Source organism: Leopardus geoffroyi, chromosome B2 (genome assembly GCF_018350155.1).
Source record: "Leopardus geoffroyi isolate Oge1 chromosome B2, O.geoffroyi_Oge1_pat1.0, whole genome shotgun sequence".
In the NCBI taxonomy this organism is placed as follows: Eukaryota; Metazoa; Chordata; class Mammalia; order Carnivora; family Felidae; genus Leopardus; species Leopardus geoffroyi.
The window spans coordinates 125,239,879-125,267,262 of record NC_059332.1 but is presented as its reverse complement, the minus strand read 5'-3'; the positions used below and the strand labels follow the sequence as shown (position 1 = coordinate 125,267,262).

The window sequence follows — 27,384 nt, the reverse complement described above, 5'->3', positions numbered from 1 at the left end:
GCAGCTAGTTGTGCACATTACCGCATCTCTAGCCAATGCCTCAACAGGCACCCGACAAACACTTCTTGAGGAAACCGCACACCTTTATCCTGTACCTGCCGTTTATACAGTGCTTCATGGATTCAAGGCCATTTTGTCACTGAGAGCAGTAGTTCCTTTTTGCCTCCTAACAACCCTGAGGGTGGTCAGAGTGGGTGATCAGGAGACTGTTGTTCGCTCCTATTGTGAAAGACGGTCTGCTGTACGACCAGGGAAAGACCCCAAGACATTTCTGCCTACTAAATTTTTATCTCAAGTTGCTCTCTCAGGCTTGCCTGTCTTGCATTCCTCGTGTCTCCCTGAGAGAAGAATCCACTTTGCAGTACAGTCAGCAAGCACAGCTTTGATAGACTGGTTCCCAAACTGCAACCCGACAGCACAGCAGTGTGGGTCAGTTGGGGGGGGGGCAGAAACCCAAGAACCTAGATTCCTTTTCTGGGCAAACGTCGCGATGAGACCAGTAGGATTTTAGCTTTGGGAATCTGGCCTCAGTCTCTTCAAATACTTCTAACCCTAAGGTCTGAGTTAGGGGGCTGTCCCCCGATCATCGCGTCAATAGCAGTTAGTTTAAGCATCTTCCAGGCACCGAATTCAGGTTTCCAGGTTCTGGTCCCCTTCTGCTACTCCCCAATCTCCCTACCCCCAGGCTTGGGAGGAGAAACTCCCAGCCAAGAACCTTTCCGGTGGGAGGAGAGAGAGAGCCAATTTGCTAAGAAAAGCTCCCTCGAAGCCCTTCAGAAAAGAGGTCCTCAGAGGTTTTATCGGATGGGGACTCGGACTCCTAGTCGGCTACAGAACCCCCTGGCCACTGTGCGATTTAATGATGTTCTCCTTCGGGTCCACCCAAGCCGCCAGAAGCCTTGGCCGACTTCCAAGGTGGGGCTGGGAGAGCCCGGGGGACCCTCGGAGGCCCCGGGCGTTCCTCGCGCGGCGGGGCGCGCCTGACTCACGGCCGCCGCGGGCCGGAGCGCAGGTGAGCAGCCCGAGCGGGGTTCGCCGCGCCGTCCCCGGCGCCTCCGCCTCCGCGGCGCCCGCGCTGCGCTCCACCCCTCCCCGCGCCGGGCCCCGGGGGCGGGCGAGGGCTCTGCCCAAACGCCCGTGGGCTTTGGAGGGAAGCGGGGCGGCGAGCTGGGAGCCCCCGGACCGTGCGCCCCGGGCTGCCGCGGCGAGCCCCGCTGGGGCGCGGGGCCGCCGCCTCCCCTCAGGCGCTGGGCGCGGCGGCCGCGAGAGCCGCAGGTGGTTCCCCGGGCCGGCCCTTTTCTCCTCCCCCTTTCCTTTCTTTCGCCTCCCCTCCCTCGCGCCCGGTGTCGGCGGCACTTCCCCCGCTTCCTCCTCCCTCTCCAATCGGGAGGGAGGGAAGGAGCCGCCGGCTCTTTCCTGCCTCCCTGCAAACTTGAGCGGGACTCCCGTCTCCACTCGCCGCCGTGGCCACCGCGCCCCGCGCCCAGGAGCTGCTCCTTGAACTTCCTTTCGCCGCGCGGCCCCGCGCACCCCGGCGGTGGGAGGACGCGGCCGGGCCCCAGGCAGCCGCGGCTGCGACCCTCCGGAGCCCTTCCCCGCGGCCGCCCGGGCTCCCCCGCCCGCCCGGCCGCCCGCGCGTCCGTCGGTCGGTCCTTCCTGCCCGCCTCGCCTCCTCCCCGCGGCAGGAGCCACCGGGGCAGCCCCTCGGCGCCCCGCCGCTGCCCGGACTTTCCTTTGTGTTGGATGCGCACTCGCGCCCCGCGCCGACGGGGGGTGGACTGAGGGCTGCGCTCGCCCCGGGCGGCCCGCGGCGCCGCGAACCCGGGCCCCCCGCCCCTCGCCATGCCCTTCCACCAGAGGACCGTGGAGCCCGCGCGGCTGCGCCGGCCCGAGGCGGCCGGGGCCGCGGGCGCGCCGCTCTTCCGCTCGCTGGAGCAGGTCAGCTCGCACGCCCTGGTCTGCCTGCTGGCGCAGCTCGCCGACCTGTCGCGCTGCGCGGGGGACATCTTCGGCGAGCTCGAGGGCCAGGCGGCCGCGCTGGGCCGCCGCACCGCCGCGCTGCACCGCCGCCTCGACGCCCTGCACGCCGCCGCCGCGCGCCTAGACCACCGCCGAGTGAAAATCCGTGAGTGGCCGGCGGGTCGGGGGAGGGGAACGAGGTGGGGAGGTGCCGGGCCAGCTGCTCTCTCCCGCCCCCTGGCGGCCCCGGGTCGGCTCTCGGGCCGCGGCGCGGAGCCCCCGACCCCTCGCGTCCTTCGAGGGTCGGCTTCTCGGGTGGGCACGGCTGCAGGTGGCAGCCGGTGCGGCGCCCTCAGACTCTCGGATTCCGGGAGGTTCTTGGTCTCTGGACGAGTGGGCGCGGAGTGTGGGAATCGGGCTGGCCCGTCCCCCTGCCCGGTGCTTCTCTCTGTGTGTGTGGGAGGCAGAGAGGAGACCCGGGGGCGCTGTAGACAGAGGAGGAGCCAAGGTCGTGGGAAAGGGTCAGGGGAAGGTAGCCTATACGAGAAGTCAGGGTGCAATATAGGTATGGATATAGAATGATTACAGTCCTGGAGACTCCGGCAGGCCCTGTAACAACCTCAGGGGATCTGAGTGAGCGCTGGGGCTGCTGGTCGCCTCTCTGCCTACCGCGTACCGGCGCTCTTACCTACAAATCAAAGTATGCAGACTTTGAGTGAAGGGGTGTGTGTGTGCGCCTGTGTGTGTGTGTGTGTGCTCGGGCCATTTTGCCTTCCCACCCCCACGAGCCCTTTGTGATTCAAAGGACCTTGACCCTGAGTTTAGACTGAATCCCATTCATCCTTGCCTGACCTCCTCCAATCCTGAAAATCAAGTCTGTGTCCTGACGTAGTGATCTCTCCAAGCACCGGTTTCATTTCAGCAGCTTAACTAGCCCCAGTGAATGAAGTAACTGGAATTTCCTGCTGGCCCAAAGCAGAGAAACTTTCAGTGTGATATTTGTGTGGTTTCTCCCCTTTTAGTACATGGACTTGGTCATAATCCTAAGTGTAAAGAATAAATTGGAGCTCGTTGATGGATTGCAGGCTATGAGGGGAGGTGTTGGTGAACACGAGCCTAGATTTCCACAGCTCTGGATGAAATACTGTCTCTCTCACCGTCACTTCATACACCGTCTCAAATAGCTGGTTTTCCATTTTTTCCCCTTGCTGGAAGAACTTGGCTATGCTTTAATTACCTTAAAACCGGAAGTGTTCACGTATTGTTGCTGCACGTCTTCCTCCACGTTGTGAAGTTATCATGTGATGACTTTACATTTTACATCTCTTTCACTGTGTTGTCAGATCCTTTTAAGTTGTGGACAGTTCCCAACTGGGGAGAGCTTTCCCCCTCCCCCAACCCCCCAAATGAGGGGGAAAAAAATCAAGGTGGTCTCATCAAGTTGTTGGACGGAATCTATCTATTTACTGTGAATAATGACCTCTTGCATCCGGATATACTGTCCTAGCGGAGTCTCATCATGCCTCATTGCTTCTATGTCTTTTTTGTGTGGAGTGACTGTGTGGGTGAATGAGAATTTCACCCATGAGGAATGATGTGATGGGGCAGATCTGACTGCTAGGTGAACTGATCTATTGTGGGAATTAAAGAACAAGAAAAACCTCCCTGACGGTCAAGAACTCCTCCTTTTGCTAGTTTTGTTTTGCATTTAACCATTACTCTTTGTGTGCCTATGCACCAATCAGCTAATATTCAAAGCTGAAACTGCCCAAGTGCCCTAAATTAACTAAAATTGTCCTAATTAGCGACTGAAATAACTCTCTTAAAAACTTTTCATAAGTTTGTTTGAACCTTAAATGGCTTTGATTTTATACCAGAAAACCTGGCTCATCATTTTTTTTTTTTTTTTTTTTTTTTTTATGACGGAGAAAGAAGGCTTTTATGGAATGTAATTATGTGTGAGCATGGAAGTGTATGTATAGAGAAGAAAGCTGAACTGTAAAGACATTAGTTTTTGGTTTCTCACCTTCACACATTTAATTTTTTTTATTGGTAAAGAGCAGTGAAACACCTATGTATTCGTTTTACTTAACTTCTATTAGGTTTTAAAAAAATGCCTCAAATTTGTTCCTAAAGTGAAAGCTACATTTTGAAATCATTTTGGTACCATTTTAGGCAGGTCTTCCGAATAACGTACTCCATTAGAATGGGCACGTAGACTTTTAGACTTGGAGTTGACTGTGAAGGCCATCTACTTCATTAACTTAACGAGGGAGGAGATAGAGCCTGAGAGGTGAAGTGATTCACTTTAATTGTGTGGTGGGCTCATAGCACAGCCAGGCCTGGAGCCCAGACCTTCTGTTTGGCTCACTTGCTGGTCCCACAACATATATCCCTTCCTTTTAGGGTCACGTGGGAAATAGGAACAAAGTTTAGATACATTCCACAAACAGTCCAAAGGATAACTGTGACTGTTAATTTCATCCTTCTTGTCAGATAACCCTTTTAACAACTCTCCCAAGGAACAAGTAACAGAACTAAAGAGTTTACCAGAAGCCTGAGCTGCAGGGGGAGATGCTGCATATTGCCTTGCCTCATGGGTCTCTGCCATAATAAAAGGCACGAGTGCAGCTGTTTCAAAAACATGGGGACTTTATCTTTGTAATACGGAAACAGCATTTTAGTGCTGTGGGCAATGATTCTAAGAAATAAATCATCAGGTTTGCCGTTCCTCGAAATCTCACAGGTAGTTACCCCAAATAACTTTTTGTCGTAAGTTGGAGAGTTCGTACATTATTTTTTCTCCTACCGATCTTTATTTTTTTTTCAACTTTTTTTAAATTTATTTTTGGGACAGAGAAAGACAGAGCATGAACGGGGGAGGGGCAGAGAGAGAGGGAGACACAGAATCGGAAACAGGCTCCAGGCTCTGAGCCATCAGCCCAGAGCCCGACGCGGGGCTCGAACTCACGGACTGCAAGATCGTGACCCGGCTGAAGTCGGACGCTTAACCGACTGCGCCACCCAGGCGCCCCCCTACCGATCTTTAAAGACTCCCGTAATGTTGTCCCGACATCCCCAGTTGGAAGGAGTGCTCCCAACAGCATCCATTATGGGCCTCCAGTGTATCTCTTTATCCCCACATTTACCAGCATGGGCTGAAATTGTGTATTCACTTCTGCTCCCCTTTGCTAGACAGCAAGCTGCTTGAGGTCAAGGGTGGCTGCATCTTTGTTTTTTTCAAAAGCTCAGAACAGTGCCTGGAATGGAATAGCTCAGTAGATATTTGAACGGAACCAATACTTGGTTTCTTAGTGCTCACTGTTGAGAAGAACCGTCAGGAGGGACTATAATACTCATGGCTCCAAATCTACATGAACAAGACAGACAACTTTAAAAACAAATGAAAAAGTAAACTCTTATCTTTTTAAGGTTTTGCGCTGAAGCACTAGTATGCTCCTTTCCCTAGAAGCCAAACTTCATTAATTATGCTGACAAAATAAGTGCTTAATTGAAAATAGCAATAGTAGGGGTGCCTGGGTGGCTCAGTCGGTTCAGTATTGGAATCTTGGTTTCCGCTCACGTTATCATCTTGCAGTTCGTGATTTTGAGTCCCGTATCCAGCTGGCTCTGGGCTGACAGTGCAGAGGCTGCTTGGGATTCTCTCCTGCCCCCTCTCTCTGCCCCTCCCACACTTGTGGGCACCCCTGCCCCTGTGCTCTCTCTCTCAATAAACATAAAAAAAAAAAGATTTAAAGAAAATATTAATAGCTAGAAATGTGGATAGTTATCTCTCCGGTCTGTAAACAGTCAAAACAAACTTTGCAGAAATCAGTAGGCACGCAACCTCATAGCCTGTTTCATTCTTTCAAGCCCTATGTGATTTGTTTCTTTCTTTTTTTAATGTTTACTTAGAGAGAGAGAGAGAGAGACAGAGACAGAGTACAAGCAGGGGTGGGGCAGAGAGAGAGGAAGACACAGAATCTGAAGCAGGCTCCAGGCTCTGAGCGGTCAGCACAGAGCCCAACAACGGGGCTCGTACTCACAAACTGAGAGATCATGACCTAAGCCAAAGGTATACAATTTTTATAGGAGAGATGAGTGGTGTTGAAGATAGTTGGCTGGCAGAAAGATTTTTATAGGCACTGTCTTTACATGAAGAAGATGTGAGTTTGCAGTGCCTGTGTTAGACAGATGCTATAGCCTAACACTGCTGGATGGTGCTCTAGATGTCTAGCTGCATTGTCCTACATCACAGCAGACTGTCCCAACCAGAGGGTTGGCTGTCCTGATGTCAGAATGTCTTTCTTCCTCAGAATTAGCCTTCTATGCAGGTGCCTGTCAGAATTCTAAAGGCAGAGAGTGGAGGCTTCACTGCCCTTCTAAGAACAGGTAGTGTGGTTCTATTTGTGTCTGCCTGCCTGCTGATAAAATGTTTGTATTTCTGGTGAAACTGGCTTAAGACTTGCTTTCATTGAAACATACCACATGCTAGGGAGGGTGTTGGCGTCGGAATGTGGTTTCCACCCCCCTCTAATCCCTGGAGGGCCCCTGAATGTATTGACAGAAACTGACAGTAGCTAGGCAGTCAGGCTGCGCCTCCGGTTAAGGAGGCTGTATGAAGTAACGCAGTGTTTTCTGTGCTTGCCTGACACTGAGAATTGTCTAAAACTCTCGTTAAAGTTACGGATTTCCAGATCCTTCCCGAGCCTTACTGAGCCAGAGCTTCGGAATGTGTAACCAATGCCACCGTGTGCTTAGCGCGCTTTGAGGAGCCCTGAAATGGACAGGAGGTCTCACTGGATTGAGAATTGGGAGACTGGAATGTGACTTCATGCTGCCATTTTCTAGTGGCAGATTCCGATTAATTTATTCAACACCTCCAGGCATTAGTTTCCTTAAATAGAGACTTTGCCTAAAATAACCTCTACCTTGGCATTTTGTGATTCTAATGAGGGGTTACTATTTGCTGATATTAGTATAATATCACTGATCAGTAGTGACTTGCAAATATCACTGATCGATGATAATCCCTCTCTGATTCTTATGATTAGGGATTTAAACATTTGTGTGTGTGTGTGTCTGAAATAAACTCTTCATGACTATAGGGACTCTTTCTAATCATATTTGACCCACATGGAGTGCATGGAGCTTGATGTCTTGAGGGGTTAGGGGTCACGGCTTCCTCCTCATCTTTAAAAAGTGCTAACATCATTGTGGAAGGAGACTTGTAGTTTAAATGCATTTGCCATATGTCAGGTTTCTACAAGAGAGTTATTTATTTTTGTAATTGTGAAAGTGTCCTGTTTAAGCCAAAACATCAATTTACTCATTGACTCTTGGTTATAATACAATTACCTGGTTCAAAAAGCTACCTACGTTTAGGTTTGAAACGTGATTCTAGCAATAATCTAATTTCGCTCTATATAAGAGGAAAACCCAATATTAAAATTTCTTCTGCATTGAGACTAGCAAATAAATTTTTTTTTAATGAGAGAAATATTTGAGTTTTTTAATATTTTGGAAGAAAATTCAGAAAAAAAAATGATGCAGTGCTTTCCTTGGGCTGTCATTGTAATGTCTTTTAAAAAAATAAGTTTTAGGTATAATGCTTTATACCTAGCTAGGCACCTAGTGATTTTTTTTTTTTTTTTATCTAATTTCTCCTCAAATTGGCTTTTACCCTGGGATAGGTTAGTTCTGCAGGATTTGAAGTTCAGAATCAACAGGATGGTGATGATGGTAATCTTGCCTTCACATGTTACCTTTGTGGTCGGCACTTCTCGGAAGGAGCATCGTAGCAATGCCTTAGACAAATGTAGCAGAAGAGAGGGAGCTTCTGTTTTTGAGGGAGGGCTCTTCTGAGAAAAGGCCCTGGGGGTCCCAGCCTCAGTCCCTTTCCTTGTGGACCAAATGACAAGTCTGTCAAAGCATTTAGCATCCCTCAAGTAAAAAATGACGTTACTAATATCAATGCGGTTGTAGGAGTGCAATCCCAACTTATTGGTATCGGGCTTTCTGGTGACTTTGTATTGCCTGCTAACGCCAACAGCTACTCTAGGCCAGACTCTTTAATACGGGAGTCTCCTTTTATCTGCGGTGGGGGGACCTTCCAGGACCCCCAGTGGGGGCCTGAAACCCTGGATGGTACCAAACCCTGTGCATACTATGTTTTTTTCTGACATCGTGTTAGGCTGCCGTTGACCCTCTGAAGATATGTCAGAAGGACGATTGCCCGCTTCTGAACTGCGGCCACGGCGAGCAACCGAACCCGTGGAGAGCGGAACCGCGGGTGAGGGGGTTCTACTGTGTGTACAACAGCTCTAGGAGGTGCATACTGTTATTGTGTCTGTTTGACAGGTGATGCAGCTAAGGCACAAGTCATTTGTTGACCCCCCGTCCACAGCTAGTAAGCGAGGGAGCTGGGGTTTGAACTACGGCAGGCTTGTCCCTCTTGAAATCCTGCGGTGCTGTCTCTCTTGGACGCATGACATTGTGCACTCAGATGAGGAAAACCGACCCCAAGAAGATGTGGCGAAGTCCTGGCACATATCTGAGGGAGTAAGCCCCATGTCTTTTGGTCTTTTCCTTTTTCCTCATCTTTTTGTTTTGAAACCTCTCAGTAGATGGCTAAGAAATTTGAGACCCGCATCTAAGCCACTTCTCACAGCTCCTGGCGTGTCGCTAACGTGTATTTAACATTTCCTGTTGTGCAGATGACTGAGAAGGCCGAGTTAGCATCTGTGTGTGCACGGATGTGCGCCTGTTACCCTGGCCGACCCCTGTGAGGCTGCTCAGCTGGAGCCTGCGTGGTGAAAGCTGCCCAAAGTAGGGGACAGCGGGTGTCGGTGATGAACACGAAAGCACTTCTGATCTGGCCGCGCCCGGGTGGCTCAGATGGTTTAGCGACCGACTCTGGATTTTAGCTCAGGTCGTGGGATCGAGCCCCACGTCCGGCTCTGCACTCAGTGTTGGAGGCTGCTGGGGATTCATTCTCTCTCTCTCTCTCTCTCTCTCTCAAAAACAAATAAACATTAAAACAACAAAACAAAAGCGACCTTCTGATTGAAAAACCGGAGTGTTCTGCCCGGGGATCTGAAAGCGTCCATGGTTCCTGACAGCAATGTGTGAAGGGCTGTTGCTTCCCTCTGCTTTACAGGAGGCTCGGAAGAGCAAGCCTTTCTCTCCGGGCCTTTGTGTGTATGTCCTCTTTCTCGGAGCCCTCTTCACCCTCATTTCCTCCTATTGTAGGAGCTGCACACCCGCTCAGCTCCCACTTGGTTTCCTAGCTGGAGGAACTCCCCTTTACCTCAGTTGCCCAGCCTGCTGCTACTTGATTTCATGCTCCCACCCAGAGCCCCGGAGGCTCGGCTCACACCTCGGCTTTCCTTGGGCATCCTGGAACTCGGAGCACATGTTAGCACTATTTCATTCATCTCGTGTTTCCCACACTTTCTGAGTCATCACACACACCAGGGCCTTGTTTAAAAACAGATTCCCCGCGATTCTGGAGATTTTGAGTCATCAGGTCTGGGGTGAGGCCAGGAACACGCCTGGCTGACAAGTACCCCCAGGTGATTCTGATTAACCAGGTTTTGGAAACACCGGTCTCTGTTGTGTGTTAGGAGTCTTGTCCGTGGAGGGCGGCAGGATGTTCGTCCAATCGGGAGATGTATCTTGGGATATTGTACTAGTGCTAAGTTATGGGGATTCAAAGATGAATAAGACAGGTACTTTACAGTCTCGCGTGGATGAGCAGATGCGTAACTAAATAGTACGGAATAGGGGCCCCTGGGTGGCTCAGTCAGTTAAGCGTCTGACTTCGGCTCAGGCTGTGATCTCGTAGGCTGTGGGTTTGAGCCCCGTGTCGGGCTCTGTGCTGACCGCTCAGAGCCTGGAGTCTGCTCAGATTCTGTGTCTCTCTCTCTCTCTCTGCTCTTCCTCTGCTCACACTGTCTCTCTCTCTCTCTCAAAAGTAAATATTAAGAAAAAATAAAAAAAATATTCAGGAGTAAAGTTCACCTTTATTTGTGACATTGTTTCTAAAAGAAAGTCTGTTCTGAAGTCCTAATTGCCAATTTAAGTTGGATTTTTAGAATATATCTAACTCAGAAGACCTTCCTGTAAGCATGTGGACAAGAGGCGAAGCCACACATGTAAAATACTGATTTGAAATGTTCAGAGCATATTTTGTTTAAAAATTAAGTTCTAGAAAAGAAATATAAACCTTCTGGAAAGAAATATAAATCTGGACGATTTTTTTTCCTGGTGGGTTGGTGGAGTTTTCTTTTTTTAGTAATGCTTTATTTTGACTTATTCTTCTGATTTGTTTTACAAGAAACTTCCTTGCATGCAGAAAAGCAACATCTTGCTCTGGGAGGACAGACAACTGTTTCAGGTTATTCCTGCAGGGATGTCCTCTGTTATATTTTCCTCTATTCCCAGCTCCCTTTCTGATTTTAAAAGCTGGTCAAGGAGCACCTGGGTGGCTCAGTCGGTTAAGCGTCTGCCTTCGGCTCAGATCATGATCTCACGGTTCGTTTCGTGAGCTTGAGCCCCGAGTGGGGCTCTATGCTCACAGCTCAGAGCCCGGAGCCTGGAACCTGTTCAGATTCTGTGTCTCCGTCTCTCTCTGCCCCTCCCCGCTTGCTCGTGTGTGCTCTCTGTCTCTGTCTCTCTCTCTCAAAAGTAAATAAACAATTTGACAATAAATTTCATATTTAAAAAAAGCAAATAGACATTAAAAAAATTGAAAATAAAAGCTGGTCAAGATGTTATCAGCAGTATTATAGAGGACTACGTGGTATTGGGCTGGTTTAAATTGCAGTAGCACACGGTAAAATCGAATGGGGGCTTTCTGTGTGACAGTATTAGGGGTCTAATGAGACGTTCTGAGGGCTCAGAGACCGTGTGTAGCAAAGGAAGTTGAACTAAGCAGATGCTATGCTGTGTATGCCTCATTCTCTTGGCATCTGAGAGCTACTGCTGAGGAGCACTGTGGTTTCCCAGCTCATGGCCTGGCCGCTGTGACCATCACTGAGGCAAGGGCATTGCCTCCCCCCCCCCCCCCCCCCCAGTCATACCCATTGGCTTAGCCTGTGGCATGTTCAGAAGCTCCAGGCAGCCTGACTCCACAGCCAGTGCTCTTTACCTCTACGTTAGGTGAGGCCTGAGTTTGCCGGAAAATCATGATGCAGCCCCGAGCATCTTAGCATCAGTTTTCATTTCATTTATTGAACAATATATCTACATTGTTGGAAAAAACAGATCCAAAAAGCTGTGCAATGAAGTCTCCTGCTTCTGTCCCCTATCTGCTTTGCTATCTCCCCCCACCCCCACTAGAATAATCACTTTTATTAGTTTCTCCTTGTCCTTCCAGTTTCTTCATGCAAATATAAAAATATTATTTAATGTTATTTTCCTTCCATTTGCCATACACATAACTTCAGGATTATCCTGTTCTTCTTTATTCATATACATAATTCAAAGTGATTATTTTCACTATTTTTCTGTATGTCTCTTAGCCAGTTTCTTTTTTCTATTTGTGAAGTTGCATTTTTTTTGGTCCAAAAATGCAAATCATTTGGTAAAAATTAGATTAATTAACATTGAAATAGAGTGTTAATTTAGGGTCTTAATTTTTTTTTTTATTGCCAATGCTTTCATTTTAGGTATATTTTAAATAGGAGCTTCCCAAGAGATGATTAATCTTTTCCTTTATTAAGAAAGGAAAAAGGAGGAGGGACTTGTGTTAAATGTCTGTAACAACACAGTGTAGGTTGAGTCTATTTAAAAGTGGGCATTTTCTGCCTTCTATCTGGATATCCTGCAAGCTGAATGTGAATTACTTCCTGGCTTGGGAGGGGACTCTTACCACTATAGGGCTGCATTTGAATTTTGGTGTGAATGTTTTACTCTGAGATAGTGTTTTCATTGGCTAAATACATGCATCTGATCATGAAGTCTGTTTGGGATTTTAATTTCACTGAGTGACAGAGTGACATGACGTACATGTGGAGGAAGCAACTGTGGTCATTTGAGTCATTTTTTTTCCTGTTTGTTAACCTGCTTAAGACGAAAGGTTTGCACTGAATTAATACAGAAATGACTAATTACACATTATTCATGGGTGTAGCCTCAGAAACATAACACAACCTATGATGTAAGTTTTGTGTAAGTAAAAGTACATTAAAAAGCCTTAACTTTTAGGAAGTAGGTCATAAAATAGTTTTGATTGTAAGATTAGTGTATATTCACCATAAAGGTCAAACCTGTAAAATGCAGAGTATGTAAAGAAGAAAAAGTATCACAACCCAGAGAGTGTCCAATTCCTGTTTGTTTTTTTGTTTTTGCTAATATATCTATATGACTGGCTCTATATCTAAATATAGCAACAGATAACATTTTTTAATGGAACATAGGGCATCATTCTCTATAAGTAGTTTTGTGTCCTGATTTTTTAAAACTTAGCTTACATTGTGAGAATTTTCCCCAGGTCATAGACATCCAGAGACTGTTTTAAAGAGGAGAGGCATTAGGGTGCATCTCTCTGACAGCTTCTTATTTTGTGTGGGCTCCCAAGTGAAGTCCTTTTGCGGTTTTCTGAAGTCTGTTTACACAAGAGTTATCAAGTGGACAGAGGTTTGTTATCTTCTGGGGCTCCCTAGGGATTCTTCTCTGTGTTATTTGTGAGCTCGTAAATTGCACTCATAAGGTAGCATCCAGGAGGAGGTGTGCTGGAATTCTATCAGCCCAGTAGATTGCTAAGCCTCTGATGCCATCCCTATCTTCTGGAAGAATTAACCCTATTTTGTAACTAAGGTTGTTGACCCCCAGTGACAGTTCTCTGTATCCTAACAGCAAACAGATCATTGAGTCAAAAGATGGTTGGTTGTGTCCTCTCCTTATTGGTTCTTTAGCTGAGTAGTATGCCTGTTTGCTAACGAATTATGTTGCTTTGTTTTTTAAAGAGAAGTTACATTTCTCTTTTTCCTTTAAGAAACAGATAACCCATTTCCCCTCCCGCTTTACCAAGACTTTAATCAGACATCTGTCTCTAGGTTTCTCACCTTGGCTGGTGCCTGCCCTTGCAACATACGTGTCTGTTTAGATTTCGCTCGACAAGATTAAAAAACAACGATCTGTCAACTATCTCGTGCTGCAACTTTGGCTCTTGTTTTGTGGGAAGATGGTGATTAAACTTATTCCTTTTATTCTAAATGTTGGGTGGTTCTGTTGAAAAATTAGTAGTCTATAGAAACATCGAGGGACTGAGCAAATTCACCCATGGTAATAATGGCAGGGAATGAAGGCATGATGGAAGTGCGAGAAATGTCTTTGAGGGCCATTAATGTATTTTACATAATCTAAATATATTGCTTGCAAATTGCAAGGTCTGCTCAATAAAAATAATTCATATGAACATTTATGGGATAACATTTATAGCTAACATTTATAGGATACTTACTATGTGCCAGTTTCATTTAATCCTCATAAAAACTGGAGGAGATACATAGTACCACCCCCATTTTACTGATTTTACTGAGTGGCTACAGAGAGGTAAAGTAGTTTGCCCAAGGCCATACAACTGCTAAGGGGTAGAGACAAAATATGGCATAGGTGAGTTCTGTGTTAACACTTTATGTGAATGATTGCAACTCTGTTTTTGTGAATTTTTAAGTTCATTTTAATATCGAAAAATTAATGAGGTGGGCTGAGTTGATCAGTATTTTCTATTTTATTCTGTTTTTCTTCTTTTAATGTTTATTTATTTTTGAGAAAGAGACAGAGCACAGGTGGGGGAGGGGCAGAGAGAAGAGACAGAGAGTCCCGAAGCAGGTTCCAGGCTCTGAGCTGTCAGCAAAGAGCCCGATGCAGGGCTCGAACTCACAAGCTGTGAGATCATGACCTGAGCCGACATCACAAGTTGGATGCTTAACCAACTGAGCCACCCTGGCACCACTCAATGTCTGGCTTATTTTTATTTGCTCTATTAGAGGAGACTATTCTCTTTCCCTTCTCTCCCCAAGCTTGCCATGTTTAAATGTTGTAACATTGTAAAGTACTCTCTCAAGCCTGTACCTCAAGGTTTCCTTAGTTTACTTGTTAGGGATGGAGGATAGGATGAGACTGGCTGGCCTTCCCTCCACTCTCTAGAACATTTGCCTCCGTTGATGGCGAATACCTTCAGCTATGTGGTGCTTTCTGGTGGCACCAGCCAAGAATTGAACTTAAATCAGCAGTTCTGAAGTTGTAATTCCTGGGTCAGCAGCATGAGCATCTCCTAGGAATTTGCTAGAAATGCAAAATCTTGGCCCCACACCAGACCTCCTAAATCAGAGTCCGTGGGGATAGGCTCAGCAGTCTGCAGAGCCAGGGAGGTGAGTCAGCTCGGAGACCTGCTGCCTGTGCTGGTTCGAGGGCTGCGACTGGGGCTGCCAAAGCTGAGTCCCCAGAGGCTCCTCTAGAAGCTGGACCATATGGTCCAGGACACTATGGGTTTATGAACTAATGCTTCGTTACTGTGCAACAATGAGAGTTTTGCTTTAAGAATCTTTGGCTCCCTGCCGATTTGTGCGTTAGAGGCATGCTGGCTAGCGGGAGATGAGTATTTAGAGATGAGTATCCCAGCCCCTGGGTTTGTTCCTCATCCTCAGGGTTGAAGGCAGCCTCTCTGATTTCCCTTTCCCTAGGAACTTTAAACAACATCCAGAGAGCAGGGAGGTGACTCACCACAATCACAGGGTAGGGACATACTTTCTAAACAAAATCTGAGAAGAGAGGATTATTCTCTCTAAATACTGATTATATAAAACCCCCATTTTGATATTTTAGTGTCTCCTAGAAGACGTAACTAGGAAAACCTTAGGCAGACATGGGAAATCTTAATTGTGGATGGGACATACACATTGAATAAACATCAGAAAAATATACCAGTGTGAACGTACTGAGTGGTTGGCGTTGTGTTGCTGGTAGCTGAATTCTACTTTGCTCTACCTGATATAATGCAGCTTTTCCATGGATTACTTCCTTAGTTAATAATCTGCCCACAAAGTAGCTGTTAGTGTAGTATAATCCATTGTAGTTTGGAGAAATGAGAGATAATTATAGCAGTTTGATAAAAGGCAGCAGAGCATAGCGGTTAAGAGATAAGATTTACCAGCTGTGTGACCCGGAGTAAATTACGTAACCTCTCTGTGCTTAATATTTTTTGTCTCTGTAAAATTGGCACCATACTAATGGTTGTACAGATAAAATGACATATTTAGAACAGTGCCTAGCCCATAATGAACAATAAATATTAATTGGTACTTTGGACTGCCTCTTACTATTTTTTAAAACTATTTTTTTACCTTTTTTTTCTGAGTGTATTAAAATCTAAACATAAAGTTAAGACATTGGAATAAAGGCTTGGACTTAATTATTTGATCGAACTCTTAAAATTTCCTAATGAGTGTGCGTGTGCTGTGGTTAAATGAGTTTTCTGGATAGCTGATGGCTAGGTTTGATAATTGGACTTAATGTGAGAGTTAAGATCATTGTTTTGGGCATCTTGATAATTCAGTTCTGAGAGTCTAGAATATTGGATTCAGTTTATTCAGCATGTTCTCTAAAAATGGTGTGTTGGTTACATCTCTGATATCAGTTCGTTTTGATACTATTTTCCTCTTTTCAAATTGAGATCAGATAAAATCAAGTTAGGGGTTTTGGTTTGTTGAGTTCCAATGAGTTGGTTTTATTACACATGTAATCTGTAGTTTAGAAACTTGTCAAGTTACAAAAGTTAATTTGTAAGTTATTTTAAACCTACAAATACATTTCCTCTTACTAACCATGCTTGTAAAGCATAACCAGGCACAGGGCAGCACCCCCCAAAATCTGTTCTTCCTGAAATAGCGATACCCAGACCTGCTGCGCTGAGGGCCTAATCATCATGGAAGAATTTTCTATGGCAAAATGGATTAGAAATGACAGCCAGGATGCAGGATCACAGTTTTCTGTCCTCCCAACCCCTTCCCTAAGCTGTGTGACCCTGGCTTCCTCCGTAACATGAGTGACTTAGATCAGGCTTCCAAATTCCTTTTTTTAGGGGGAGATAGACCTCATGATTTTACGATAGCAGGACATGTGCATGTAAAGCTTGGGAAGCAGGGGATAGGAGAGTTTCCAGGGAGTGTGGGTGCATGGGACTGAGCACTTTAGACCCTGTACTCAGCCAGAATGTTGGCTGTGGATGTTCATTCCAGGTAGGAGCTCCAGGCCAGCTGAAGGGAAGGTAAACCACCAGTGGCCTGCAGGGTCATGTAGGGCAATTGGCAGGTATATACAGAACTTTCATATCTGTTTGTAAGAGGCTGCTTGTACTGGCTCTTTTAAAATTTTTTTGGGGCGCCTGGGTGGCGCAGTCGGTTAAGCGCCCGACTTCAGCCAGGTCACGATCTCGCGGTCCGTGAGTTCGAGCCCCGCGTCGGGCTCTGGGTTGATGGCTCAGAGCCTGGAGCCTGTTTCCGATTCTGTGTCTCCCTCTCTCTCTGCCCCTCCCCCGTTCATGCTCTGTCTCTCTCTGTCCCAAAAATAAATAAAAACGTGGAAAAAATAAATAAATAAATTTTTTTTAGGAGTGTTTAAATGGGTAACAGTCAGTTTTGTCAGTTTGAAAAGCCCACTTCATTTTTTTTTTCTTTTACTTACCTCTGTTTTATATGGGCATGCATTTACATTTGATTTCTATTCAAAGATTGTGGGTTTTTTGTTTTTTTGTTTTTTTTTTAAGCAAACAACATGCAAAGCATTACAGATCCTTTCCACTTCCCTTGTGCATTCTCTGTAAAAGGATCTGAATTGTTTATAGAATCCAGCGAGCTTTTGGTAAAGTACATGTTTTTAATTCGTGTTGAACATGTAAAGAAAAGACAGACTTGAGCTTGTTAAAAATTATTCCTGTCAAGTCCCATGTAGCTTCACATATCAAACATGACTTGAAAATGTTTTCCCCAAGTGGCTATGTCTGAACAATTTATGTTCTTGAGGGAGTTCCTTGGAAGGAATTAAATTCTGGGAGGTCACATTTTTCTTTCAAGTTCGATTTCCAAGGTGAAAATGAACTTCTGTTTTTTAGCTTGAACTTTGAAAAAAATTCAGTGAAGAACTTTTAGAACACTGTCCAATGATTGTGTTCTATGGAGCTGGATTTCCCCATTTCTGTAGCCAGAAATGAATCTGGACAGTTTTCTTTGTAGCTATAAAAACGAAGAGAGAAAGGGAAGGGGAGGTAAAAAATGCTGAGTCTGGGAAACGGTTCTAGTTACTTAAATCTTAGCTGCGTAAGTGTCTGTTTATATTAATGGGGCAGGACCAAATAACAATAGTCTTTTTTTTTCCCCCTAGTTAAATATTTCCCCACTGAGAAATCACTTTGCACATTCCTCAGGCTTTCTCACTGAAAACATATGAACAGCTAAAATTTAATGTTTAGCATAATTAAGAAATATACAGTTTTTACTGTATTCTAATCATAGTGGCATATTTGGTTATTCATTTTTTTTTCTTGATTATTTGGGCTAATGGAGAAGAGGTAATGGGAGAAATCTAGAAATGTTTTTACTCTGCTGGGTCCTTTATCTTTTGACAGTCATAATGGAGTATGTTAAGGTGAGCCATGGTCATATCTGTTTTAGAAAGAATTGGAAAGTGTTCTGAATTACCTATTGTGTCTCTTTTGTTCAGTTCCTCTCCCCCCCCCCCGCCCCCCCCCCCCCCCCCCCCCCCCCCCCCCCCCCCATTTCCTGTTAGCAATAGATCATGTTAGCTCTCAGGTAGCATTGTGGATCTAGACCAAGCTGAAGTATGCTTTTCATATATGGTGGTTTTTATTTTCCTGGTTAGAGATGATAGTTAAATACTTTAATTTTTAAGTTTTATTGTTGAATGGTGAGTGATCAGAAGTATAGCTATTGAGGGGAAAGAAACTCATAAGGAGGAGGCCGTGATAAAATTATTCATTGACTAATGGTTACTACAGCACTTTGAAAGGTCATGTATTGTCTTTAGCATGGACAGACTAAGAGGTCACTGCTATGGGACAGTTAAACTACCTGCTTTGACTTTTCCCTAGTGGCTGTAGAAGATTTATGGTGACTCATTTCATACTGTAAACCTTTCCCTCGATGATGAGCTGGCTTCAGGCCATGGAAATGAGCAGTGTAGGTTGACTAGAGTGGAGAACCAAAGGTCATGGATAGTCATTTAAAGTTTTTAGCTGATTTTTGAGAAATATACTTCTATATCTTTAAACATCAAGCTCGGTTTGCTATTTCATGTTTTCCTTTGTAGTCTGAGGTATTATCTGTTGACTTCTCAAGGTGAAATTTTAGCTTGGTTTCCTTCTCCTCCATCTGACTCCCACCATACACGTTCACCTCTCATCCCCATATCCCCACCGTACACTTATATTGTGGTTTTGTGTAGCTCAGCTTTCGATGTTTACGACGTTAAGACAGCATACGCTGTTTAGAGCAGAGCCCTTCATCAGACATGATTACTTTTCCTTTACTGTATACCTTTTGTTTTCCCTGGCATAAATACCGGCCCTTTTGGGGATGTGTGTGTGTGTGTGTGTGTGTGTGTGTGTGTGTGTGTGTTTTATGTGTTATTATCTCAACTGCAAACTCTACCCTGTCAGTATTTTCTTTTTACTTTAAGAATTCTATCAATTTTATCTTTTTTTTTTTGAAGACGCTTTTCTCCCAGAGCTTTCGGATCGATTCTAACCTAGGTTGATATTTCTCTGTGGCTGGTGCATGACTGTCACTCTTTTCTCCTTATTCTAGAGACTTCTTCTCTCATGATGCCTGTCTCCCGCAACACCTTCTTCTTGGTTTAGTCCTTCATTTCAGTGGAGCTCTGCTTCCAGTAGCTTCCTAAGAAATACTGTACAACAGGCTATTTCTCATTTGATTGATAGTTTTGCTGGGTAAGGAATCCTGAGTTAAAAATCTGTTACTTAAATTTTCTGTTTTGAAGACATAGCTTTCTTAGTTCTTTTGGTGTCTTTAGTTTTCTAATGTTGGTGCAGAGAAGCTCAAGACATCCTGATTCCTGACCCTTTGTGTGTAACTTCCTTTTCCTCTCTAGAAGATTTAGAGTCAGTTCTTTAAAATTTTTTTTTTATGTTTATTTATTTTTGAGACAGAGAGAGACAGAGCATGAACGGGGGAGGGTCAGAGAGAGGGAGACACAGAATCTGAAACAGGCTCCAGGCTCTGAGCTGTCAGCACAGAGCCCGACGCGGGGCTCGAACTCACAGACCGCGAAATCATGACCTGAGCTGAAGTCGGCCGCTTAACCGACTGAGCCACCCAGGCGCCCCTAGAGTCAGTTCTTTAATCTCAGCATTCCAAAATCTCAGTGATGTCCTTCGGTGTGAATGTGTGTGTTTTAATTAATATTGTTGGATACTTGATGAGCTCTTTGAATCTAGAAAATCTTTTGCTTTAGTTTTGAAAGAAGTTTTTGAATTAATTTTTAGTTTCCTCTCCCTAATTTTCTCTCTTCTTTATAATTTCAGATGTTAGATTTTCTGGAATGATCCTCCACCTTTATCTTTTCTCTATGCTTTTCCATCTCATTGTCTTGTTTTCCTTTCTGCGATATTTCTTATTCTTTCTCTTGCAGCCCTCCTATTGAGCTTTTCATTTCTACTATTTCATTTCTCCTTTGTATAGCACCTGCTCTTAATTCATTGATGTACTGTCTCTTCTTATCTCTGAGAATATTCGTAAGTTTTATAAGTGCTATTTACCTTCAACAGTGTTTCTTCCAAGTTGTTTTTTTCTTTTTTGGTCTCTCTGTATTTCATTTTAGTGATTTTCCTGAGATGTCTGGTAGTCTTTGGTTGTCTACTCATTTATAAGGGGAATGAAAGGCCATTTTGAGGGTCTGAGGGTTTTGATGCAGCCTGTTGGTTGGGTGGGCAGATTATGTGCAGGATCCCTGTTGTCAGTAACCTTAGGTCATTGTAGGCTGGTCAGATTCTCCAGAGAAAACTTGGTTAATTTCTTAGCTGGAGGGTGAGTCCTGGCTGTCAGCTATCCAGAGACTGTGGAAAGAAGGCTGGGTATCTTAGCATTCACAGTGCATCCGTTTACTTAATCCCTCTGCTTTTGGTAGGTTCTCGACTCTGCCTTGTATTCTCAAGCCAGAAACCCTCTGTTTTAACCTCTTTTGAGAATGAACTTCCAGTCTTCTGCCAGGGTGTGTGAGGGGCAGTGACTGGTGGCTTCGAGTGGGATGGGGGATGTGGTGTTCAGACTGCAGATGCAATCTTCAGTCAATGCTTATTTTAACTGTTACCCCTTTCCCAAGAAAATCAGTTGACCTCTACTTCCAGAATACTTGTTACGACCCATGCCTGAACTTTGAGAACTCTGCAGTGTAAATTGAATAGGTTCTTAGCTTTCCTCCACGCTGGTTTAGGATTGGCTTTATCAAGTCTCAAGTCAGGTACTGCTCAACTTGTTTCCTATTCCAGCTTCCAAAAATTTTCTTGTTACCTCTCCTCCCATTCTCCCCATCTTTTTGAAAACAGTTTGTTTATTGCAGTTTTAGTGGGACTTTGAAAGGGGTCTAGATTTGATGCTTATATTCATTTCACCCCCTTTGTCTAGAGCCCCTGGACACTTTCTATGTGTCTGTCTGTCTTCTCAAACAGAACATCTTTCCTGCACACTTCCTCCCCCGTCCCTGTTCTGTCGGGGATACCACTGTTCTTCTAGCTATCAGACCAGATCATAAGGGTTAGCTTTGACTTTTCATTTCCCTTGCTTCTCCCATTATGTAGCAAACCAGTGAGCAATTTCTTTCTGAACAAGGTCTTCCTTATTCTGTAGTATGAGTCATGGGGCCACCACACTCATGGGGGGGGGGGAACCATAAAAGTAGCAGAGTAGGCAGGGGCTTAACGGCCTATCCTAGTGAGCCTCAGTCCACTCTTAAATGGAGAATTCTGTCTGCTCCCAGGAGGAGAGATGGGAGGTGGGTCTTCAGTTTGTCTCATTTTGTCTTCGGGGGTAGGTGGTGGTGATGTCTTCTGGGTTGAGTGGACCCTCCATGGAGGGCTGATAGGAGGAAAAAAACCTTGTTTTGGGGGCAGTTTTACCATTTCATCACCAAGACTAGCAAACCACTGACAACATGTCTGACACCAACTGTGTGGGTCTTCCCCTTCCCTTAAGTAATTCTGACACTAATTACCTGGACCCCACAGGTTAAAGGCTCAGTCTGAAAAGACTGTCCCTCTCTTCAGATGCCAGTTGCAAGTCCCAGGTTGTCACCCATATTTCTGACCAACTGGATATAAATCGGGAGTTCTCACAACTCCCTCCTCTGGTTTGATGATTTGCTATAAGCTCACAAAATTCAGGGAAATGCTTACTTAATATGTATTAGTCCATTATAGAGTCTATAAGAAAAGATGTAGATGAAGATGTACACATGGGGAGCACAGGAGCTTCTGTCCCTGAGGAATTGTGGTGTCCCCTCCTGGCACGTGGATGTGTTCACCAACCGGAAGCTCTCAGAAGTCCATTTTTTAGGGTTTCTAATGGAGGGCCCATCACATCGTCCTGGTTGATTAAATCCTTGGCCGTTTATGGTTGAGCTCCATCTGGAGCCCCTGTTTCTTCCCCAGAGGTTGGGGTGGGAGTGACAGTGGGTGGGGCTGAAAGTTCTAACCTTCCAATCATGTGGCTGGTAACCAGCCCCTATCACCTAGAGTTACCTGACTGACATATATCCCAGTGTGGTGGAAAGGGGCTTGCTGTGAATGACAATCATCTTTGCCCCTCCAGAAATTCCAAGGGTCCTGGGAGTTGTGTGCCACAAACCAAGACCATATACATGTGTACTTCTTATATCGCAATATCACAACTAGAGACGGGCCCCCATAGTATACTTACCAGCCCTTGTCGTTTGAGGACCACATCATTTCAGTAGTCCTTTAAGAATTTTCCCTCTGCAGTCATTCCTTGGTTTGTCAAATTCACCTTGCACTTTGCTTCCAAATGAATGTTCCTAAATTAGTCATCATTGGGTTTTTTTGTTGAAATATAGTTGACAACAATATTATATTAGTTTTTGGTATATAACATAGTGACTTGACATATATATATGTTATGAAATGCCTACTATAGGTCTAGTTACTATCTGTGGCCATATAGAGTTATTATAATATTATTGACTACGTTCCCTATGCTGCTACATGCCTGTGATTTATTTAGTTTATAGCTTGAAGTTTGTCCCTCTTAATCTCTTTCACCTATTTCACCCCTGCCCCTACCACCCCCCTGCTGTAACCATCATTTCTGTGTTTATGATTCTATTTCTATTTTATTTTGTTTGTTGTTTGTTTTGTTTTTTAGGTTCCACACATAAGGAAATCAATCAGATTGTATTTGTCTTGCTCTGACTTATTCCACTTAGCATACTACCCTCTAGGTCCATATCCCTGTTGTCACAAATGGCACAATTTTATTTTATTTTATTTTTTATGGCTGTGTAATATTCCACTCTATATACACACCACATCTGTAGTCATCCACCTGTTAATGGGCACTTAGTTGCTTCCATATCTTGGCTATTGTAAATAATGCTACAGTGAACACAGGAGCGCATGTATGTTTTCAAATTAATGTTTTCATTTTCTCTGGATTAAATACCCAGAAGGGGAATCATATGGGATTTTCTAGTTTTAATTTTTGAGGAACTTCCATATTGCTAAAACAGTCTTTATGTCACTTCTTAGTTGAAAACTCATTACCTACGAATTAAAGTCTAAAGTCTTGACACACAAGGCATTTTCTTTTCTGATGTTTGAACTTCCGTGGTCAGCACGTGGGCTTCTCAGTTCCATCTCTTTGCTGACTCTGTGACCCGGGCCATGCCCTGTCGCCTGTCTTGGTTTCCGCTTCTGCAACATGGGAGGATTGTCATGTCTAGCTTCCAGAGTTTGGTAATGATCACATGAGACAAATCTTATGAAAAAATTTTATGAGCTAAAAGTCGTATAGAGACTAACTTACTTTTTATTCATATTCCTAAATGTCTAGGTTTATGTCCTGTTTTTTTTTTCTAACACTAACCCCTTTTTTCATAGCTCAGCTGGTTTGTCACAGTCTGAGCAAGTCTGCTACGACTTGCTTGTGTTTGCCCCACATCCTTTGTTTCTGCCATGTTAATAGTGATAAACAATCGGATTAGTGATCAGTTATTTAAGACTAACATCTGCCCTGTCTGGTTAGGGTCTCAAGCATGATGTCTGGATTGAGAATATGTTAGAATGATGTTCCTAATTATATTCGATCCTAGAATGATTTAGGCAATTTTCAGCCTAAATTTTCTCTATTTGTTGGAAATGGCACCTGTATTTCTGGGGTGAGTTCAAGATCCCTTTCTTTCTAAATGTCTTTCTTTTCTTCTTAAATAACAATAAAAATTAAGGAATGATTTGCTTTACTGTTATATATCTCTCTCTGAAGTTGAGCTAAAGTATAAACTCAGGGATGGTAGCTGCCTGGTGCTTCTTAACATTTCTTTAAATGCACATACAAATATTCAGACAGAGAGAGATCTAAATGTGGTTATCAATGGATGAAGTTGAAAGAGTGTTGGAATTTTGAAGGTTTTACGTTCTAGTGTTTAACCCTCTGACACTTGGGAAGGTTCTGTCACCTCTTTAGGCCTCCGTTTCCTCATTTGAAATGTGTAAGAGAATGAAATTACATCATCTCTAGAATCTAAAGTAAAAGAAGAAGTACTTTTTGTTTTTGTTTTTTGGGGGGTTTAAAAATTACTCAGTAGCTGCCCAAATTGTGATATTCTAGGGGTGCCTGGATGGCTCAGTTAGTTAAGCATCTGACTCTTTATTTCGGTTCAGGTCATGATCTTGCAGTCATGAGACTGACCCCACATCAGGCTCCGTGCTGTTCGGGATTCTCTCTCTCAGCCCCTCTCCCCTTCAAAATAAAAAAACAAACAGTAAGAAAAATAAAGATTCCAAATTGTGATAGTCTGAACTGATGTCAGATAGAACAGATGATCGGGCAAGAATTGAATTTCTGGCGACTTCAGTATATACTATGACTTTGGTTACTGAATACAGTAAACACTTTTCTCTATTTGGGGTAATAAAAGGGAATTTTGTTTCTCCTTGGAGTTCTGCTTAAAGTTGAGACTCTCCATGCTGGTTTAATATTTGGCGTGTATGTCCATTATAGAGTTCTTTCTGAGTGGTCCTAAATTTTTCACAGAGCCTGTAAGAAAGATATTATGTTTTTTTTTTTTTTTTCTGATTTCAGAGGAAGGGTTAAATATTAACTGCTAAAATTGTAGAACTATATAAGTCATGAACTTTCTACGTAGTCCTCTTTCCCCGATAATTATTATTGCCAGTTGGCACACAACAGGTTTTGAAAATTATGGATGTTTTCCAGTTGTCAATACCTCTCATTTGATAGTTCCCCTTCGAAATGAATGTCCATGGCTAGGTGGAAAGGATATGAAAGTAAAGAAGATAATGAATAAAATAAGGATATATTCCTTGAGCTGGCAGTTAAAGCGTCTGAAATTCCTTCTGTAAGCCGCTCTGCATTTGACTTACGTGGGATTTGGTGAGTGAATGAAATTCTAGAAGAGAGCCGAAAACATTGTGGTTGACCAAACATCGACATTTTATCCTGCGTGTTCCCCCCTGTTCTGTAGAATTCCGTCCTGAGTGTATGCGTTTCCATTCAGTCGTTTCTAAGAGAAATTATGTTGTGTTGAGTGATGGTCATGCTATCCTCTTTAATTTTTTCTACACGGCAGAATGGAGGCTTCACCCTAATTTTTTCTACACAGCAGAACGGAGGCTTCACTTGGGTGATTTTGCTGCATTATCTCAGGTTATGACATAACATCAAAATCCAAAATTTTGGTGTAGATTAGAAAGTAGTGCTTGTGTTGAAGTTTTCTGTTATTTGAAGCTATCGTTTAATGGTGCCACAAGTTGCTTCATTGTTCTTTTGATTCTTTTTTCCCTTTCACCCCATCTTGACCAGTTGTAGAAATATTCTTTCATTTTTCTTTCAGTGAGAAAGGGCAGCGTTTCATTCTTTGATTTCATTGAGAAGGACACTGTTATATGGCAGACTGTGCCTTTTATGGTCCTGCAAAAAGCCTTCAACTAAAGAATTGATGCTTAAACTGTCACTGGACTTTGAACTCTGAAACAGCCCAGAAATAGGTATTTAAAATTCTACTTTGGTTTTTCTTGTTAGGCTCCTGCTATTAATTAAGTTCTGAAATGGGACTCTGCTGTTCTTGCATTTATTTATTTATTTTTAGAGAGAGAGAGAGCGTGTGAGCAGGGGTAGGGGCAGGGGGAGAGAGAAAGAATCTCAAGCAGGTTCCACACTCAGTGTGGAGCCCAGCGTGGGACTCAATCCCATGACTCTGGGATCATGACCTGAGCCAAAATTAAGAGTCAGACGCTCAACCAACTGAGCCACCGAGGCGCCCATGTTCCTGCATTGAGAGCTCTGACTGGGTTGCTGTTCTCTCTACTTCTTTGCCTTTGCTAAGGAATTGCCACATTACGGGGATGTTGACTGTAGTAGTGGTGATCGCCCTGAATTTTCCCGTGGAACATAGTTCTGGAACACCGATCATTACAAATAGAGAGATGCAATTTGACATTGAAAGAAAAACCTGATGGAAATATCATTCTGTACATTGCAGTGAAAGCATTCTTTTTATAATAGTCCTGTTGAGAGAGTGTGTATTTAATCCAGCGTTGCTGGCGTTGCTGAAAACATTGTTTTTACAAAATTGAATCTGGAATCTGTTTTACAAAAATTTTACAAAATCTTTACAAAATTGAATCTGGAATCTGTTAGCACGTTTATATTTTTGGTTTGTATGCACGTATTAGCTGTGTGATTAAATTGTCGTGGAAAAGATTCCTTTGTTATAGAATTTTATTCCCCACACCGCCAGCCCTACTGCCTGCTTCAGATTCATCAACATTTTGGTGTCTGTTCCTACAGTCCTCATTACACTGTTTAGTAATCCTCCTATTGATAGACATCTGGGTTGGTTTTCAGTTTTTACCATTTGAAGTCATGACGCAGCAAAAGTCCGTAAAGCTATCACCAGGTATTCAAATTTTTATATAGAGCGATAGTTTCCAGGCTTATTCCTGGACTAAATGTCTCAAGATCACTAATTTGAAAGATGGCATTGATTTGGCTATATCAGCCTCTGTGTATATGTGTTTAATTCATTTTCTTATTTTCTTTTTAATATGAACTTTATTGTCAAATTGGTTTCCATACAACACCCAGTGCTCATCACAACAGGTGCCCTCCTCAAAGCCCATCACCCACCCTCCCCTCCCTCCCACCCCCCCTCCCACCCACCCCCTCCCTCCCACCCCCCATCAACCCTCAGTTTGTTCTCAGTTTTTAAGAGTCTCTTATGTTTTGGCTGTCTCCCTCTCTAACCTTTTTTTTTTTTTTTCCTTCTCCTCCCCTGTGGCCTTCTGTTAAGTTTCTCAGGATCCACATAAGAGTGAAAACATATGGTATCTGTCTTTCTCTGTGTGACTTATTTCACTTAGCACAACACTCTCCAGTTCCATCCATGTTGCTACAAAAGGCCATATTTCATTCTTTCTCATTGCCAAGTAGTATTCCATTGTGTATATAAACCGCAATTTCTTCATCCAGTCATCCGTTGATGGACATTTAGGCTCTTTCCATAATTTGGCTATTGTTGAGAGTGCTGCTATAAACATTGGGGTACAAGTGCCCCTATGCATCAGCACTCCTGTATCCCTTGGGTCAATTCCTAGCAGTGCTATTGCTGGGCCATAGAGTAGATCTATTTCTAATTTTCTGAGGAAACTTCACACTGTTTTCCAGAGCGACTGCACCAGTTTGCATTCCCACCAACAGTGCAAGAGGGTTCCCGTTTCTCCACATCCTCGCCAGCATCTATAGTCTCCTGATTTGTTCATTTTAGCCACTCTGGCGTGAGGTGGTATCTGAGTGTGGTTTTGATTTGTATTTCCCTGATGAGGAGCGACGTTCATTTCCTTATTTTATAATCAGATCATTTTAGTAGATGTGGCTTTTGAATTGTGTTTAGTTGTAAACCTGATTTTTCCAATCCTTTAGTTAAATAAACGTATTTCGATTCCTTGTTAACTTTCCCTGCCAAGTTTTAATTGCTGTTGGTTTTGACTGGGTGGCCTTTCCTGCAGTTTGTCAATCTGGCTAAATCTACTGACCCTTAGAGATGTGGCATTTGAGGTATGTTGTAGACTGTTTGCTGGTTTCTCTGTGCCTCGCTCTCTCCTGAGTTCTCAAGGCACTCCAGACCTACCCATCT

The 27,384-nt window shown here is 44.0% G+C and overlaps 1 protein-coding gene across 5 annotated transcripts in view; it reads left to right on the top strand.

Moving 5' to 3' along the window:
* The first annotated feature begins 1,456 nt into the window (after positions 1-1,456).
* Positions 1,457-27,384, top strand: part of NHSL1 (NHS like 1) — a 246,822-nt gene continuing 220,894 nt past the window's right edge. For all 5 annotated transcript variants that reach the window (XM_045499794.1, XM_045499793.1, XM_045499791.1 and 2 more), the window contains exon 1: positions 1,457-2,125. In XM_045499794.1, the coding sequence (XP_045355750.1) occupies positions 1,843-2,125 (283 nt within the window). In that variant the 5' untranslated portion in view covers positions 1,457-1,842. The remainder of the gene's footprint in view (positions 2,126-27,384) is intronic.